Raw genomic sequence first — 17,994 nt, 5'->3', positions numbered from 1 at the left:
CTCCGTCACATCCTTACCATAACACTCCCTGAAATTTCGTATCTGCTTCAAGATTTTGTCATATTTGGAACTCGCATCGAGTTCATAATCACTAATAAACTGAGCCGCTAGCTTGTGCTTCATCTCCTCTCCCCATTGAAGATCATATCTACCATGGTGGATAGGACCAAAGGAGTACACTTTTGGTTGAAGGTGTTGGTGGAAATACTGGATGGCATGCAGCACAGATGGAGCCTCTGGAATCCGTGGTGTAGAGCTTGATGATTGATCTGACTTAATTCCCTTAACGAGGTCAGCATTCAAGACTTGGAAATTATTATCTGGTAAATTGCAGCCACCGTTATTATCCATGGATAATATATCTAGTTTCTGCAGCCAATCTGTTTCTATTCACAGGTATAGCAACCAATATATGGTAAGTCTCTGAATTGATATTGGAAGTTCACATCATTCTATAAAAGGACTGCTCTTCTGAGTCTTCTTCATGGTCTAGATTTTCATTTAATTAATTCCTCACCCACTCAGTAAGCAAAGAAGCAGGTTCAAAATGCTTTGATCTCTTTAAAAGCCAAAGCAATCCTTAGGCCCCGGTGTTCGTAAAGTTACACTGAATCTGAAAATGGGCTTGGATTCACCAGGCCCATAAATATGAGCCCAGACCATAAAATGTCCATGTCTACCTAAAAGCACTGAGCCACTGATAATCAGACTTGAACTTTGACCGATTCTTTGACCGATTCTTTTTATGACCCCTTAAACTACAAGGTTCAATCCTGCACTGCCGCAAATATTATCAAATTTATGCATTAGACCTTTTAATTTGGGAACTCTTAACATTTTAGTACGTTTTTATCATCCTGCACATAATGATGTGCGTTAAAATGCATACCTTCAGGCATTGATCGAATGTGCCCACAATTAAACACGGGAAACATTTACATCTAATTGATTTAAGTTAAGTCTCTCAAGCCACAAAACAAACTAGATACTTAATTGATTAATTTGATACCTGGGAAAACACAGAATAATGTAACAGATAGCAGCACCCAGCAACTGTCCACCAATTACAAATGAACTGGTAATATACTAAAAAAAGTAAAGAACTAACTTGGTTGCAAAAACCAAAGATCGAGTACCGTGAATAATTACAAACACTATTACCAATGTTTTTCCGTATCAAATTAGAAAGTACAAATAATGATCACTGAATTCATGTTCAGTTGAAACTCTAGTTTAAGCAACAAACACAGTAGAATATTTAATCAAAACGTGCATAAACCAGTAACTTTTAGTATTACATAATACTTCCATTTTTACAGAAATGGAACTATGTAATTGGCCATTTCTCGAAACTTATAGATCCATTTAGCATAGAGAGAATGAAAATGAGAAGCTTATCTCCTGGTGAAAGTTCTGATGCGCAGAAGATACATATGGCCAACATCAGAAGCTGCAAATCTTGCATTTTGATATCAATATTGTTGATTCCATAAAACACTGTAATAATAACGATAAAGCATAAACATAATCTAAACTTCCAGGGAAAAGCTTTACTAATCAACTTCAACAAAATTCTTTTAACTTTACTTCTCCAGAGTTCAAATGGTGGTGTGCCGGGCATGTTTCTTGCACCAGTATACTTAATTTATCACTGCGGGAAGCAGGCATCCTTCTTTCTTCCATCATTGTCCACCAAAGAATATACTAGTACACCATGGCAGATTGCAAATGATATTGCAGCCACACAAGTACCATCAGAGGATACACAAAATCAGCATCAACCAATGCTACATATATACTATATTATGAAATGTTGATTTTTTATTAATCATTAATAATTATAGAAGTCTTGAGAATTTATATAGGAAATCAATTAGAGATGTTTCTCGTAAGTGTAACAGAAGTACAGTGGTAAATGTCATGCGTCATCACCTGGAGACTTCTAGAAACAATTTATAGAAGTCTTGGAAATGGCCACATATCCTTGTGAAGCATCAGCATAATAATCAGCCTAAACTCTGTCCAATTCCAAAGTCTTAAGGCGTGCTAAAGAAACTGAAGTGCACTACAAATGGAATGTTCATCATATAAAAGCAAAAAGCATAAAACGACAGATTATCCAAACAATTGAAGAGTTCAGATAGCAAACCAGAAAAAGAGCATCCCTTACGTTGGAATTAAATGCAGCAGCATGCTTCTATATCATGATTTTGATTACCATTGTTTTAACCCGCCACGATTAAGGCCATTTTATTTTCATTAACATGGTATGATGATGTTGTGTTAACACCATTAAATTTTGACAGATAATGGTATTAAAATAAAACAGATAATTAAAAGATAATACCAAAGGCCAGGGCAGCCAGCCACAAGTTTCTGTAGGAAATCAAGTGTGGATGTTGCCCAACAATCTATGCCCAGTATAAGCTTTACTCTATGAATCATCATCTTGAGGCCTCTGCAAACAAGTAAGCAAGCCTCCCACATTGGCCATGATATGCACTGGTGAAGCATCAGCATATTCATCACCATGCTGCTAGACACCATATGTAACAGAATATGAAAACGGTTTGATGAAAAAATCCCATAGAAATGATCAGCGAAAAGAAAAAAATGTGGCTAAATCTTGATAAAGCCACCTCTTGAATATCAAAAGCACCTCATGCAAAGCATTGTCAATTGTTCATCTCATAAGTACTGAGAATCAATTTTGTTGAACTTGCAAAGGACATAGCCAGTCAACACATTGGATCTCAATAAACAAGTTCAGTAAACTGGAAAAATCGAGAATAGCAATAAGATAAATTCCCATTAGAACAATAACTTCAACTGTAAATCACAGTTCACAGTAAGGAAATTTCTAATCCACATCCAGCCAAATAAATAAAATAAAAGAAAGCATTAATGAAAATAATGAATTAAGTATGGGAACTTCTTAAATCAAAATATACACAAATGAGATCTACATTGTACAATTTCTTCCATACTATTTGAATCCTGTACATCATCTTGATATCAATGGGGAAAAGATATTGAAGAGTGATAGAAGAAGAAGAAGAAGAAAGAGAAAAAAAAAAAGCCTAATCTCTAAAGCTGAAAAGAAGTGTACTATTAGCAGGTATCAAATTTCTTAGCACCATCAAATGTTCATCATCTGAAATATGAAGCATATGACGTAGATTTGTCAATCTTGCTTCATCTTCCCATGTCAAAGGCCCTGAAGCATATAAATCCTCAATTGCACAAAAATATTTTAGTAATTCTGACCTATGGAATTCTACCCCCGATTGCTCATCTGGTGAAAGTGAACATCCTTCTTTCTCATAACCCTCTCCAGAAGATGATTCAGCATCACTATAGTAATCCTCTAAATTCTTACTGTGCTGTCTAGAAAACCTAAAGGCTGAGTTGTGTCCACCATTGCTCATAGAACTAGAACTAGCAACAGAGGATGCACAATCATCAGTATGTAAATATAATGAGGACTCTACAAGAGAACTATCAGTTCCCCTAATTTCATCCATTCTAGAAAATTGAGCCGTAGGAATATTATGAGAAGAATGCACATGATTTTCACCCAATAATTCATTTGGATAAACAACTGCATCTACCTTTTCATAAGTTGGAGATTCGTGTAATGAAAAAATTTGTTGATGGCTACCATCTTTTATAATCAGTCTCTTCTTTTGAGCAGCTACTGAATTAGCATCTAGATCATACAGGCCAAATGGTGATCCTCTCTTCAATGTTCTAGTTGAAACCACACAAGACTTTGGAATGTCAGTCATTTTCTCCACCAGACTGGAATCATCTCCAACATATTGCTTTATCCACGCATATGATTGTCTTTTATCCATAGGCATGGCGCCATGCTCCGGACCCTGTTTCAAAATCCCATCAACAATAATTAGAAGATGTAAATTATAACTAGTTACAATGACATGAAATGATTATATGATAATTTGAATCACAAGGCATGAAGAATACATTCGAACTAAGGTGATAAAATTCCCATATTGAGAATCTCAAGAAAAATGTATCACAACCTATCAATGAGCTGCAAGCATTTAATCTCTGCCAACAATAAACAATGACCAACAAGCAAGCCACAGTTTAGAACAAAACCACTAATCAGTAAAGAGGTCCAACAAATCAAAGTGCTGAATACTTGCTAGATAGTGACAGTTAGGTTGTAAAGCAAGAGGGCATTTTCAAGGACAGGACTTTCACCGATATATGCAAACAAGTGACAGAAGCTTTCCACTATTCCCAACAACAGCAAATATGTACAGACAAGTTAGAATTGAAAATATTACCTTTCCAATCACAAACCATTTGCCATCTTGCCAGCACTGTCGAACCCTCAGATGAGACTTATGGACCCGCAAACCTTTGGATGATCCAAGTATTCTAACAAAAAAGTAGTTCATACCCATAACCTTCACAATTCTTGCTGTTTTCCAGGCGAGATTGTGAAAAGCCTCAACAAGATTACCAGGAACCCAAGTATACACCCCTTGCATAGGAGGTGGGCAAGGCCTAATTGCCTTTCTAGGCACCCTTTCCACAACTGCTTCATTACTCACCAGAAACGAACCATACTTGACGCTATACGTGTGTCCATTGCCAGATATTATTTCAGCACATAGCCAAGCACCAGTAGAGACCTCTTTTTTGCTAAATACCTCTACCTTACTTCCTTTCTTGAATCTCATGGTGGCTATGATTAAACAAAGACAGAAAACCAACCTGCCATGACATAACAATTTAAAGATCAGCTCTTTGTTGCAAAAGAAATAGAAATCTATCAATACTGCAGCAACTGAAAAATAAAGGCAGACAAATGTAAAGAAATTATGCAATAATAGAAAAACAAGTATTATTAAGTATAGGATAAAAAAAAGTATTAGCAATATAAACCAATAGATAGAGGAAGATAGGGAAAAATACGTCAGCAGAAAACAAAACTAAAACCTAAAAACTAATTTAACATTAATCCCAGAAAACCTAAAAATAATTCATATAAACACTAGAAACAATTTTACTATATAGACAAATTAATCATACACTGTACAAAGCATAAACGCTAAAATATCAAAAGCATATCATCGCAAAATATTATGCAAGATAAAACCCTAACAAATTATGCAATTCAACACAAACCCTAGAAATAATTAGCAGAAATTTAAAATGTAAAAGAGCAATTAACAATTTATGTTTTGAGAATTAAACGAGACGATTGAATTGAATACACATGCAGAAAGAGAGATCTTACTGACCTTCGTGCTTCGAATTAGATTTCTACACAATCAGAGAAATTTATTTGAGTGAATGAAGCGATTGTTAAGTTTCTGAAAGGTATTTGAGTTAGGGTTTAGGATTATCTGACGGTTATCGTGTCATCTCTTGGTAATTACGGAAGTAGTAGGCGGTTTATCTTGTGGTGGCTGTGGAACTAATCAGACTCGTCCACGTCAGCGTACTTAAGGGTTGTACAAAATAAATTATAAAATCGACTATAAAATATTTGGTTGCCAATGGATCCATATTTCATATTACCGTCTATTCTTTTGGTAGAAATTAATAAATAATATTTGAATATCTTTGGTCAAAAGAAACGAGTATTTATATTTTCCAATGTGTTTTTTTTTTTTCAAACTTTTTTTTTATTTGATTTAATAGATGGGAATAACAATATTAATTAGCCAGTAAGAGTAAGAGTAGTCATCTCCTTTAATAGTAATTCAACAAAAATGAGCAATCACTTTGATCAATTTATTTGGTAAATTCGAATTTAATTTTTGATTCAGTTACTAAACTTGGATTTTTTCAATAATGATGCGATTGAAGCTAAATCTAATCGTATTAATTAAATTAATATAAAAGAAAACAATGCAACATGTTTAAAATTAGAAAACAAATAGGATTTTTAATTAAAATATAATGATTAATTTGGTTAAAACAATTAATAAAATATTTTACCAAAGTCGATGGATGAATTTATTTTTCATTTCCATTTATTTTGGCACAATTAATTGTAAAAATTAATTTTTTCAATTTGATTTAATTAAATTCGATCAAATATAAAATTCAATTAAATTTGATTAATTTAAAAAATAATTCAATTAATTTGATCCAAATTGTCTGAATCAACAGAATGCTCACTTCTAGTAAACGATGATAATTTTTTTAATTGAAAAAAACTCTTTATTAGAAAAAAAAATATATAATATAGCATAGTTTTGACAAAAAGTACAATATATTGATTTTAGAAAACACATTTGCATGGGTCATAGGGTCAATCACAAAGTCTCCTTCTGATCTTTCTTTAATCTTTAAAAAGGAATTTATAAATTTTTATCTTTTTGTTTTTCAAAAGAATTAGATGGTACTATTTGACTTTTCAAATTTGTTCTAAGCTGACTTTGAAACTCATAGCTTCAGTCTATCCTGGCATGTACGTTACTTAAAATTAAAATACTAAAATATATTTGTATGTTAACATTAAAAAAACGGTCGTAATTTAAAAAATTCCCAATAATTTATAACATAGAATTTGTGGTCTTATTTTGAATGAGAAACAAATAATTTGATAAAAATAATAAACTCATTAATAAAGAATAATTGTTTTAATTTAATTTGTTTTCTTTGAGAGGATGTTTGGTTGAATTGATTCATATAACTGAGAGCCAGTAGAAACTCAAACAACAGTTAATTTCATCAATTAAGTTTTGGAGTTTTTTTTCTTTATAAACTACTAGTTGATTTCAATTTAGAGAAAGCAAAAAGAGCACAAGCATTAAAGAGGTGGTTAAACATAATGAATATTTTTGCCAATGCAATACCCATAATCAGCTTAAAATACATAATTAATAGTTAAAAAAAGCCAACTCACTAAAAGATTATTCTAATGACATATTTATTAACCAAAATTTTGTAGGATTGCAAGAGTCTTTTCAATTTTAAATTAAAATATTTCAATATAATTATATCATTTTCGAAAATAAGACCGTAGTAAGAAGAAAACTTGGTCTCAACCATCATGAACTTATCTTCTTCATACGCTTAGTCCATTAAAGAAGGGCACTCAATTTGTTCATTAAAATAAAAAAGTTATCCCAGTGTAATATTGATATAAAGGCTATTATTTAAAACGTAGGGTGCAGGATTGTATAAAAGCTGGCCAACATACAAAAAATGTTCGTGCTCACATACTTGAAGTCGAGCAAACTTCTAAGTCACCACATACAAATATAGTTCTAATATAAACTGTTGAGTTTGTTTGCTAAAACCGAACATGTAGAGTATTATTGGAGATTTTATTGTGAAATTGAAGAAAGTTACATCGTGAGAAAGATTACAAGTTTTGTTACTGGAGTGAAAGTTTGGGGATTGCTTAGTTGAGGAGTACATAAAGGAAGAAGACTAATTTTTGTCTCCTCTCTCCCGCAATGGTTGTACAACACCTTACTCCTCCAGCCCCTAGATAATCATCATACGACGTCGTTGAAGTTCCTGACTTTCAACCGCACAAGTTAACATTTAACGTCTCGCACTTTTAAACCCACAACGTGGCGCCATATTAACCGCTCCAATAACTTCCCTTCCCTCCTAATTTCCCTCTGTCTCTCTCTTCTCAAACAGGTTATGCGATTATCACTTTCCCTCTCTAGACCTCAGTATCCATTAACAATGCCTTCCGGGTCATCTACTCTTATGTGGTTTCGTAAGGGCCTTCGGATCCACGATAACCCGGCTCTCGAGTATGCTTCAAAAGGGTCCAATTTTGTTTACCCAGTTTTTGTAATTGATCCGCATTACATGAAGCCTGATCCGAACGCATTCTCTCCCGGGTCCACTCGAGCTGGCCTCAATCGCATTAAGTTCTTGTTGGAAAGTCTTGCTGATCTTGATTTAAGCCTCAAGAAGCTTGGCTCGAAATTGCTGGTCTTGAAGGGTGAGCCTAGCCAGGTTTTGATTAGCTGCTTGAAGGAAGTAAGAGCCTTTATCTATCTCAATGCTTTTTTTTTCCCCTTTTTTTTTTTACCCATGAAGAAATTTTGCTTGTTTGATCACTTTTTGTTGTTATGTAGTGGGACGTGAAAAGGGTTTGCTTTGAATATGATACTGATCCATATTACCAAGCTTTAGATGTTAAAGTGAAGGTAACCACAAAGCACTAAATTAATTACTGTCCTTTAATAAGCTAATTTTACAGTATTGGTTGCATATAAAAATGTGACCTTGTAATTTTTATTAGCTGGTAAGAAATTTTTTTTTTTTTTTTTCCTTAAGGACTTTGCTTCTTCTGTTGGAATTGAAGTTTTCTCTCCAGTGAGTCATACTCTTTTTAATCCTGCAGATATCATACAAAAGGTAATGGAATTATGACATCCTTAAATTATTGCGGAACAATTTTTTGACATACTTTTGTACTGGTTTTGATGAATCATTAAATTATTAATTACAATAATTTAAGTACAATGATTTGTACTTAATTTGTACTTAATTGAGTACAAATTATTAAGAACTATATGTTGTACTTAATTAAGTACAAATCAACATTTTTCTACGCTAATTTTGGCTAGTTTTCTCTTTTCCAATGATTTTCTCTAAAAGAATGGAGGAAAACCACCGCTGACTTACCAATCATTTCTAAAAGTTGCTGGAGAACCGTCATGGGCATCATCCCCTCTCTCAATCTCGATTTCCTCACTTCCCCCTGTTGGAGATGTTGGGAGCTGTGAGATTTCAGAAGTTCCAACTGTAGAAGAACTTGGTTATGGAGATGTTGAACAAGTATGAAACTAAAACGTGTAAAGATTGTTTCATCTTTTTATTCTTTTTTTCTGAAACTGCTTCTAATGTGGGAATTAGTCTTGCAGGATGAATGGACTCCTTTTAGAGGTGGTGAGTCAGAAGCGCTGAAGAGTTTAAGAGAATCAATCAAGGACAAAGTATGATTTTTTCTGTATCATGTAGAAAATTTCGTTTGTTTCTCATTTATAGCTGATGATTTCAAAATAAATGGGTTATGAATTTATTTGCTTCACACCTTCATTCTTTTTTTCCGAGGTATTGTAGTCCTCTAGAATATTATACCTTTGGATGTTTAACTCTGAAACATTGCATTAACAAATATGCAATAATACACATTACTTTCTGAAATTTCTATCCCAAGATAGTTTTTTTTTTCATATTTTTTCTCCATATTGCAGGAATGGATAGCAAATTTTGAGAAACCTAAGGGCGACCCATCTGCATTTGTAAAACCCGCAACCACGGTGCTATCGCCATATTTGAAAGTGAGTTAAAAACGTTATGATTTATATTGGTTTTTAGCATCTCGAGTTACAAACAGATAATTTAGATTGGTTATTAGAATCTCTTATAATAAATGTGAGGGTTATAATATCGATACTAGAAATATCTGGCTGAATCCCACTCATGTACTAATGATTCTTTTATCATTTCTTCATTTTCCTTGCCAATTTCTGCAATTTGTTTGGCAGTTCGGCTGTCTCTCTTCGAGATACTTCTTCCAATGTCTTCAAGATGTTTATCGAAATGTGAAAAAGCACACATCACCACCAGTTTCACTTGTTGGCCAGGTCAGTTTTAACTTCATCGTCATATTTGATAGTGTTTGGCTTGCTGCAGATAGCACTAAACTAAGTCTAGCTTCAAACCATGGCAGTTGTTGTGGCGAGACTTCTTTTACACTGTGGCTTTTGGCACTCCTAACTTTGATCAGATGAAGGATAATAGAATATGCAAGCAGGTAAATATACTACACCAACACAAGACTCCTTATAGAACCATGTAAATTTCTCAGGGCTTCAACCAGAAACGATGTTACCGTCTTATTTTGGATCACGACTTTGTCAATTATTTTAAGTACTTCCAGTTGTTCCAAGCAGAAAAAGGAATTGTGCTTGCTCAATCAGTTATGACAAGTTTTCTACTCTGACCTGGAATTATGTAAACGAGAAACAAAGCTACAGCTGGTTTCATTGACTAGTAATATGAGAGGCTTTCTTATTTTATTCCCATTTCTGTGCATGTCGGAAGTCACACAAAAAAAAAGAATTTTTCATTGTTGCTTTGATTCGCTTCATTTCCACATTTATGGCCGTTCTTATCCCAACATGGGTTACCTATCATGGAGCCTTGGTGAAATAACTACATTGCAATATAGATACCTTGGAATGAAGATACTGAATTGCTGGCTGCATGGAGAGATGCTAGAACAGGATACCCTTGGATAGATGCTATCATGGTCCAGGTGAGATCTGTGGCTATACTAATAACTAATTTTTCAATTTATGGCCCTAGCTAAGTTTGCTGTTACTTTACGTATGTTTGAACTTAGATATATCTGATTGTGCAGCTTCGCAAGTGGGGTTGGATGCACCATCTAGCGCGACATTGTGTTGCATGTTTTCTAACTCGTGGAGATCTGGTATATGGCAAACATGACTTTTTTTTTTTCTTTTTCATAGTTTCCTACTTAGTCGGCATGAATTCTCTCTGCTGCTAGTTCGTGCATTGGGAAAAAGGGCGTGATGTTTTTGAGCGGCTCTTGATTGATTCAGATTGGGCAATTAATAATGGAAATTGGCTGTGGCTATCATGTTCATCATTCTTTTATCAGGTATGAAGCATTTTTGCAGAAAAGTTTTCATGATAACATTTTCAACTTTTTCTTAAGCTCACTGGGTGCGTTTTGCTTGGAAATAACATTAATTGTTTATTGCAATTGAATGGCCTATAGCTAAAATTTCTAATATTAGAGATAGCTCTTTTGTTGACAGTATAATCGTATCTACTCGCCAATATCGTTTGGAAAGAAGTACGACCCAAATGGTAATTATATAAGGCATTTTCTCCCTGTATTGAAAGGTAAATGTTTGAGTTCTTATCAGACTATCTTATAATTTTCGGTCTGTGTACTTCTTTACGTCCTATTTATAGCCAAATGTTAATCATCAGACATGCCGAAGGAGTTTATATATGAGCCTTGGACAGCTCCACTAAGTGTTCAAACAAAAGCAAAGTGCATAATTGGAAGAGATTATCCAAAACCAGGTTAGTTATATAGCTGCACTCCTAATCTACTTATCTTTGCCTTTGTTGTTGCAATTTGACCCTTTCCTCTGGCCTATTTTTCACCCGCATTTTGGTTCGATGCTTTACTTCTTTCAGTGGTTTCTCATGATTCTGCTAGCAAAGAGTGTAAGAGAAAGTTGGCAGAGGCTTACGCATTGAACCAAAAATTGAATGGCCAGCTGACTGAAGAAGATTTGGGAAATTTAAAAAGAAAACTACAGCAAGATCAAGATCAAGAGCGCAAAATTACTAGACAGAAACAAAAGAAATAGATTATGTGAACTAATAAATGTTGTTTTAACTGCAAACCCTTTTGGCCGAAAAGCAGATATCCTGCATATTATCATTCTAAATTTTTGGGAGCTGAAATCTTCTCGTTCTTGACTCATAATTAACAAGAGGCATAGGAGTTGTGGAGGAATCAATTGTAGGTAACACACCTAGAGAAGTAGAGCGTAACGGTTTTGAGTGTTCCAGCAAAGTAAGCTTCCCGGGGATGACACTTGTGTTCTCACCCTCACTGGCCTTCTAACTTTGATCATACTGACCATTATTTTGTGTGCAAATGCTTAATTTGTGGTTGTTAGTAATCCTGTAGAATGGCATTCAGTGAGTTTGTTCATTAATTAGGTCAACAAGATTGTTGTTTACATAATTATTTATAATTAATGCCTAATCTTTTATAGCAAATGCAGTAAACTCTCCTGGGCTTATATGTAGAAGTGGTGTCTTGGTTCACATATTGGAGATTGGCGTTCAAGCAAATAATTCAAGTGCTGTGTTTTCTTGGAATTCCGTTAACTAAGCAAACGACATCTTCCCTCATCAAACTACACAAAAGACAAATGAACAGCACGTCAGCCATGAATCATGAAAGTAAGCAAGTTACTAAGATAACTTGTCTCTTCTACCCCAAAACAAGAATTCTTTCTATGTTTTCTTTTTTTATTTGGGCATAATTTGATTGTGGAATTGGACTTCACAGCCATCACCTTGAACAAATTTATGATTAAACGACAAATCACCCACAGCTAAATCTACGATCTCTAATTACTAATTAGGTATCAAACTTTATCAATCTAATAGTCAAAGTTTTACAGTGCTGAATAGAAATAGAGGAAAGAGCTCAAAAACTCGCCTTCATTTGAGTTTCAACTTTTCAATTTTTGGATTGAATTTTTGAATTAAGTTATAATTGTGTAATTTTAATTATTTTTTCAAATTAAATTAGACAATTGAAACGTATACATAAATGAAACAAACCGGTTAGGTTCACTTCGATTTTAACTGTTTTTGGTTAATAAAAACCAATCTGTACTAAAAAAAATTTTTGATTTTCTCTATTAAAATTGAAATATATGTAGTTATGTAAAATACCAAATCCAATTTAAGCAAATCAAGTTGATTTGATCCGGTGGTTGGAAAATCCAACTCAGTTTATCCTAACGATTATCGAGCCCAATTATTAGATTGAAGAAAAAGAATTATACTATTTGATTTTCATTTTTAAAAGAAAATAAAATCTAGGTTGGAAAAGTAAAACCCTCAAATTCCTCACGTACCGAGTCAATCCCCAAACCCCGTCGCCGCCCCTTCCCATTTTGTCCTTTTGCCAACTCATTTTCCCGTTTTCTCTGAAACAAAATTTCTAGCCTCCGAGTCTAAACACAGAAAAAGAAAAGAAGAATTTGTGTCACATACAGGGCGTGACCTCAGATCACAAGAGAACACAACAGTCCAAACTACCAAGACGACGACGATGTGGAGAAGAGCAGTTTCTTCACAGCTCAAAACCCTAGCCTCCTGCCGATCTGCCGCCGCCGCCGCCCGATTCGCATCTCCTAATCGGTCCATCATTTCCCCATCGCCTTCCGCTTCTCTCTTCCATCGCTATTTTAATGCCGACGCAGGTTCTCTCTCAGATCTTCACCTATAAATACATATATTTATGTGTTCATATTGTACTGTATATAGGATTTGGAATTTCTTTCATTTGTTGATTTGGTTTTGTGTTCTTTATATATCTGTGCCTTTGAAATTGATATAAGACTGGTTATTTGTTTTTGTAGATATGTAGCCAGGGGATATGGATATGATTGTCCATTTAGAAAGGTTTTTCACGGGAGATTTTTAGTCTTTTAGCTACTAATGTCGTGTCAAATTCAAATTGTTTGAAAATGATAATTATAAGCACACGCAGGTGAATATGTTTATAATATACAATTCGGTAGTGAGGGTTTTTCCCTGTTTGTGTATATGACCGTTTGAGACTGAATTGTGTTTGGAAATACCTACGGTGAACAATGCAGTTTCTATACATGTGTTTGTATGCTGGTTTTCACTTGTATATAATGAGTAAATAATTTTGGTCTTTGGTTTTGTAGCAAGTGGTTCCGTAGGGAAGAGGGTTGAGGATATAATGCCTATTGCTACTGGATCTGAGCGGGAGGAGCTTGAAGCTGAACTTCAGGTAGTTATTTTTGTTTTATGGGAAAATGAAATAAAGGAGAGGAAAAAGAAATGAAACAACTTGCCTTGCTTGGATTTTTTTTTTTTTTTAAGTTTCTTAGAAATGGAAGTTAAATGCAGCTACTGGTGGTAGTTTTAGTTGCATTTAATTGAATGGTTGGTTTGCTATTGACTAAATTAATTCAAACTATATTTTTCCTTTTCTCAGTTCTTACATCAACCAAATGATTTAATTACAAGATGCTGTTGATTACTAAGATATTATTCTGACTTTCTTGGTTTATTGTCAATAGGGAAAGGATATTCTTGAAATTAACCATCCTGTTGGTCCCTTCGGCACAAAGGTTAGTGGTTTACAATTCAAAAAAAAAAAAAGACTGACATTTTTTTTTTTTTTTTGGTAGCCTCTGATTACTGAGATTGCTTTCCACTAAGTGCTTTATGTGGTCATCTATGTGTCATAGTTGTCTTATAACTACTAGACCTTATTGTGGTTTAATTTTCTCCTTCTTTTGGTCTTGTGATGCATCTAACCAATAAACATAAGACATCCACATATGCCAACTGAGCCAAAGCTTGTCTTTTCCAATCTGAGTAACCAGTCCACTTGCTAATGATTATTTTTTCTGGAAGTTATGTATTGTATACTTCTAGTCAACAATTCCGCATGCTGATACGGTCTTGTCCTCTAGTAAATGAATTTTCTTATGTGTTCAGACTTTGTTGTTTCCAATTTTGTAGTGAATGAGCAATGAATTTCTCTCAATACCATGGTCATGTTTCAATCTAATAGTAATGAGAAAGAATCCTTTATTTGTTTTTTTTCTTTAATGGCTAGCTAATCTCTCCTTGATATTGTCTTCACAAAATGGTCCATTTTAAACACAAGTTTCTGGACAAGAATATCTTCTGCACAAAATAGAATATGGAATAATGCTTCTCCCTAATATTTTGTTTTGGGATTGGGTTTCTGTTTGCATTGTGTTTGTTTATTAGTTTTGATCATTACCTAGTGATATTTCATGGCACTATTCCTTTAGGGATAAGTTTCAATGCCTGGCAGTAACAAAGTTATCTCCAGGATTTATTGTGAATATCATCTAGAACAACTATTTTGAAATGTATCATTATTTTTTAATTTTCCATACTTTGCCTTCAGTTTGTATGTATCTTTTGCCTATAAATACAATACCTTTGAATATAAGTTTAATTTTTAATCTGTATGCATTTGCTGTATTTTTAGGAAGCACCGGCTGTTGTCAAGTCCTACTATGACAAGAGAATCGTCGGTTGTCCTGGAGGTGAAGGAGGTGTGTTTTCTTTGGTGCTCTTTAATTCTGCTTTTCTTTCTTTCTTTCTTTCTTTCTTCTTTTTTTTTTTTTTTTTTTTTTTTTGGGGGGGGGGGGGGGGGATGGTGATTGTGTCTCAGCACACTTTCAATTCTTCTGCTAGCCAAAGTAATTATGCATTACAAGGCAATCAATTTGACATGGTTTGCATGTTTTTGAGCTACAGAGGATGAACACGACGTCGTCTGGTTTTGGCTGGAGAAAGGCAAGCCTCATGAATGTCCAGTGTGCACTCAGTACTTTGTGGTATGTGGGAGATCAAAACTGAAACCGCTAGGAGTTTGTAGAATTTTATATGTTTATACATTTAGTTTGGTGTGACCTGAGTCTGATTTGAATAATGACAATTATGCCTAAATTTGAACATGCCGCATCTACACATGCAAATACACAGACAAATAATAAATTACCTGGAGGCGTTACCCCTAAGGTAATGTATATACATGGGGCATTGTGGATCTCTATGTCTTAGTCTGGGGAGGAATAAAGTTGTTTGCTGGATCATCCTTTGATCGAATTGTTGGGGAAATGGGGATGGTTTATAGCCACAATGGTTGGCCAATTGCTCATCACAATACGGTTTCACCAGATGCTTAATACAAATGGCATGAGCGACCAAAGAAAAATAAACTCATACAATAAATTACTTAACGATATTTATGTATTTGTGATCCATGTTTGATCAATGATAAGTATAGATATTCAATCAGTGGGACAAAATCAGATGCTTTGGGGTTAACCTTTCAGTTACTCTTGTAATAGTGTAATGCAAATACACCACATCATCTAAAAATCTTTGGCTTTCGCTGAACACGATGCAGTTTAATGTTTAAGCAAATCATCACTAAATACATTCGCTGAAAGATACATTGCTTTGGATGAATAGGCCAAGTGGCTATTGTATTCCTGAATGAAAACTTCTAGGTTGCATTCAGAATTGCGGATTTTCCTGATTATTTTATTGGTGAATAACAGCTGGAAGTAGTGGGCCCTGGTGGACCTCCAGACGGACATGGTGACGATGAAGATCATCACTGATTGCAGCTTTTCAATTTTTCCTTGAGGAATAAAATTTGGGAAGATGATGAGACAATTTCCAGTATACAGTGCAGCGTCAAAGTTCAAAAAGCTTAATGTCTTGTTTGTTTTTGATTGGTCCTTTAATGTTTATGGCTGTTGGTTTATCAGCAAAAATGGGATGATATCTTTTTTGTGGTAATGTAGACACAGATGTGGTCACCTGTTGGAACCATATGGATCTTGTTAGGTTTCCTTTTAATGCATTGCCAAATAATTGATGGCTACTCTTCTATTCTTTCACGAAACTTGTTTTTATTTTTAGCTTGAAAGGGAATCATAACTTTAAACTTGAATTTTCCATTTCACATTCTGGCGATGCAAACTATTTGGAATCCTGCCATGTGTTATTCTCTTGTCTTGTCACAGGCTTATCAAGGGCAAGGAGGGAGTGAGGAGTGGCATTGCAAAAGTGAGTTTTGAGGTGGTGGTGGTACTGGTCGTTATATTACCATTGACAGGATAATACTGTTGATATTGATGCAATGAAGCTGAACAGCCCGGAGTTCTCACAAGGGGATATTCTTTTTTTTTTTTTTTCCTTCAAGAATCCAACTTGTGTTGTATCATTTTATTCTTTTGTTTTTTTTTTTTTTTTTTTTTTTTTTTTTTTTTTTTTTTATTCTATTTTTAGTATTAAGGAACATTTCTGTAATGTTCTTTACCGCATTGTTCCATTGAGTGCATGATAGTATCAGCATGATCTAAAAATTATTAGGATGTATTGACAGCCAAAATTGCCTGGTTTAGAATTTAAGAAGTATTGGTCATGTAAGACACTACTGAGATTCGGACACGAACGAAATGTGTCGAATACGTTGTCATACGTGTTTGCATTATTCGACTTGCATGCACGCATATACAATTAATGAAAAAAATATAAGAGTATTTTTTTTTCACTTTATTTATATTTATGATAAATTTTCAAGAAAAACAGATTAATTCAAAGTTTAACAATTCATATTTATTTCCATTACAATCGTTACATGTGACATATTAAAAATTTTTATGTCTTCCAATCAAATACTGATCTAGAAAATCAAATTAGTAATTCAATAAAGGCAAAAGGTAAAATTTTAGTGAAATAAATATAAATTAATATAATTACATATAATTAAATGTAAAAAATTTTACACTAAATTATAAAAAATCAGCAGGACAAATGCTCCGATTGTAGAACCTCTCCTGGTTCCAATTGATTTCTAAATTCTTTTGTTAGTTTAATTGGACCCTATAGCACCATTTTTTTTTTTTTTTCTAAATTTGCAAGTTTTAGATTAGTGGAAATAGATTTCATTCTCAAGTAAAATTTTAAAATTTAATAACAAAGGTGAGAGATTAAAAATCTAAAAATCAGTAGCATCGGTATGACTTTACGTGAATCCCACATTTGCCGAGCTTAAGAAAAACATAAACACAAAATTCTTTAGAAAGAGAAGTGATAACATTGTTTTGGAAAATACATTTAGCAGGAAGAGATAATTAATAGTGAAAAAAAAAGGGACCGTGCAAAATCAGTAACTTGTGGAAGAATTTGGGAGAGAATAAAAAGGGAATTGATTCAAAATTCTTAAGAAATTGTAATGATTATTCCCTGGAAATAATAATAATGATGGAGAAACAAATACATGGAGATGGAGAAGAAACATTCATTTTTAATATATCTATAATATATATATATATATATTTTTTTTTTTCCTTTCTGGATGAATCACGTTTCCTCTAATTATTTCACGACTTGTCCAATCCATCAAATCCATAACATTCCAATTTTCATTTTCATATTCATTTTCTTTGGCTACTTTACACACGGTATCATATGCTCTTCACATTTTCCTTTTTTAAATCTCCCATGCAATGTTTGGATTCACTCTTCTTTCATTAACGACGCTCCAGAAAATTGGAGAAAAAGAGAAAAAAAAAAAAAGAAAGGAAAAGACAACTCTTTGAATATATATATATATATATATATATATATATATATATATAT

At 33.8% G+C, this 17,994-nt stretch overlaps 3 protein-coding genes across 13 annotated transcripts; 2 read left to right on the top strand and 1 right to left on the bottom strand.

Annotated features, from left to right (window-relative positions):
• Window positions 1-1,138: 1,138 nt before the first annotated feature.
• Window positions 1,139-5,437, bottom strand: LOC149499376 (protein AGENET DOMAIN (AGD)-CONTAINING P1-like). 8 transcript variants are annotated; one of them, XR_016320614.1, is made up of 6 exons: window positions 5,280-5,437; window positions 4,317-4,749; window positions 3,612-3,881; window positions 1,933-2,536; window positions 1,588-1,704; window positions 1,139-1,497 (listed from the first exon to the last, which is right to left on the bottom strand). XR_016320614.1 is itself a non-coding variant. In XM_089720692.1 (4 exons), exons 2-4 carry the CDS (start codon window positions 4,713-4,715, stop codon window positions 2,435-2,437), a joined length of 771 nt encoding a protein of 256 aa, XP_089576818.1. In that variant the 5' UTR covers window positions 4,716-4,749; window positions 5,280-5,437; the 3' UTR covers window positions 1,139-2,434. The 8 variants fall into 8 exon arrangements, 3 of the variants coding, with proteins under 3 accessions (XP_089576818.1, XP_089576827.1, XP_089576816.1); XR_016320615.1 differs by having other exon boundaries at window positions 1,139-1,704; window positions 1,933-2,018; window positions 2,348-2,536; XR_016320611.1 differs by having other exon boundaries at window positions 1,588-2,536.
• Window positions 5,438-7,572: 2,135 nt separating this feature from the next.
• UVR3 (DNA photolyase family protein) lies at window positions 7,573-11,799 on the top strand. 4 transcript variants are annotated; one of them, XR_016321353.1, is made up of 14 exons: window positions 7,573-7,995; window positions 8,094-8,165; window positions 8,296-8,376; window positions 8,620-8,799; window positions 8,886-8,957; window positions 9,219-9,305; window positions 9,513-9,611; window positions 9,698-9,781; window positions 10,199-10,285; window positions 10,391-10,462; window positions 10,596-10,654; window positions 10,815-10,866; window positions 10,975-11,088; window positions 11,206-11,344. XR_016321353.1 is itself a non-coding variant. In XM_012217850.4 (14 exons), exons 1-14 carry the CDS (start codon window positions 7,648-7,650, stop codon window positions 11,379-11,381), a joined length of 1,656 nt encoding a protein of 551 aa, XP_012073240.1. In that variant the 5' UTR covers window positions 7,577-7,647; the 3' UTR covers window positions 11,382-11,799. The 4 variants fall into 4 exon arrangements, 2 of the variants coding, with proteins under 2 accessions (XP_089579214.1, XP_012073240.1); XR_016321354.1 differs by having other exon boundaries at window positions 7,574-7,995; window positions 10,815-10,902; window positions 10,993-11,088; window positions 11,206-11,247; XM_012217850.4 differs by having other exon boundaries at window positions 7,577-7,995; window positions 10,541-10,654; window positions 10,815-10,902; window positions 10,993-11,088; window positions 11,206-11,799.
• Window positions 11,800-12,643: 844 nt separating this feature from the next.
• LOC105634899 (Rubredoxin-like superfamily protein) lies at window positions 12,644-16,252 on the top strand. The gene is made up of 6 exons (XM_012217849.4): window positions 12,644-13,019; window positions 13,494-13,579; window positions 13,872-13,922; window positions 14,822-14,888; window positions 15,094-15,173; window positions 15,903-16,252. The coding sequence occupies exons 1-6, from the start codon at window positions 12,869-12,871 to the stop codon at window positions 15,963-15,965; spliced, it is 498 nt and encodes a 165-aa protein (XP_012073239.1). The 5' UTR covers window positions 12,644-12,868; the 3' UTR covers window positions 15,966-16,252.
• The last annotated feature ends 1,742 nt before the right edge of the window (window positions 16,253-17,994 follow it).

Source organism: Jatropha curcas, chromosome 1 (genome assembly GCF_041381405.1).
Source record: "Jatropha curcas cultivar XTBG-Jc1 chromosome 1, XTBG_Jcur_1.0, whole genome shotgun sequence".
Classification (NCBI taxonomy): domain Eukaryota; kingdom Viridiplantae; phylum Streptophyta; class Magnoliopsida; order Malpighiales; family Euphorbiaceae; genus Jatropha; species Jatropha curcas.
This window is presented reverse-complemented; position numbering and strand designations above follow the sequence as displayed.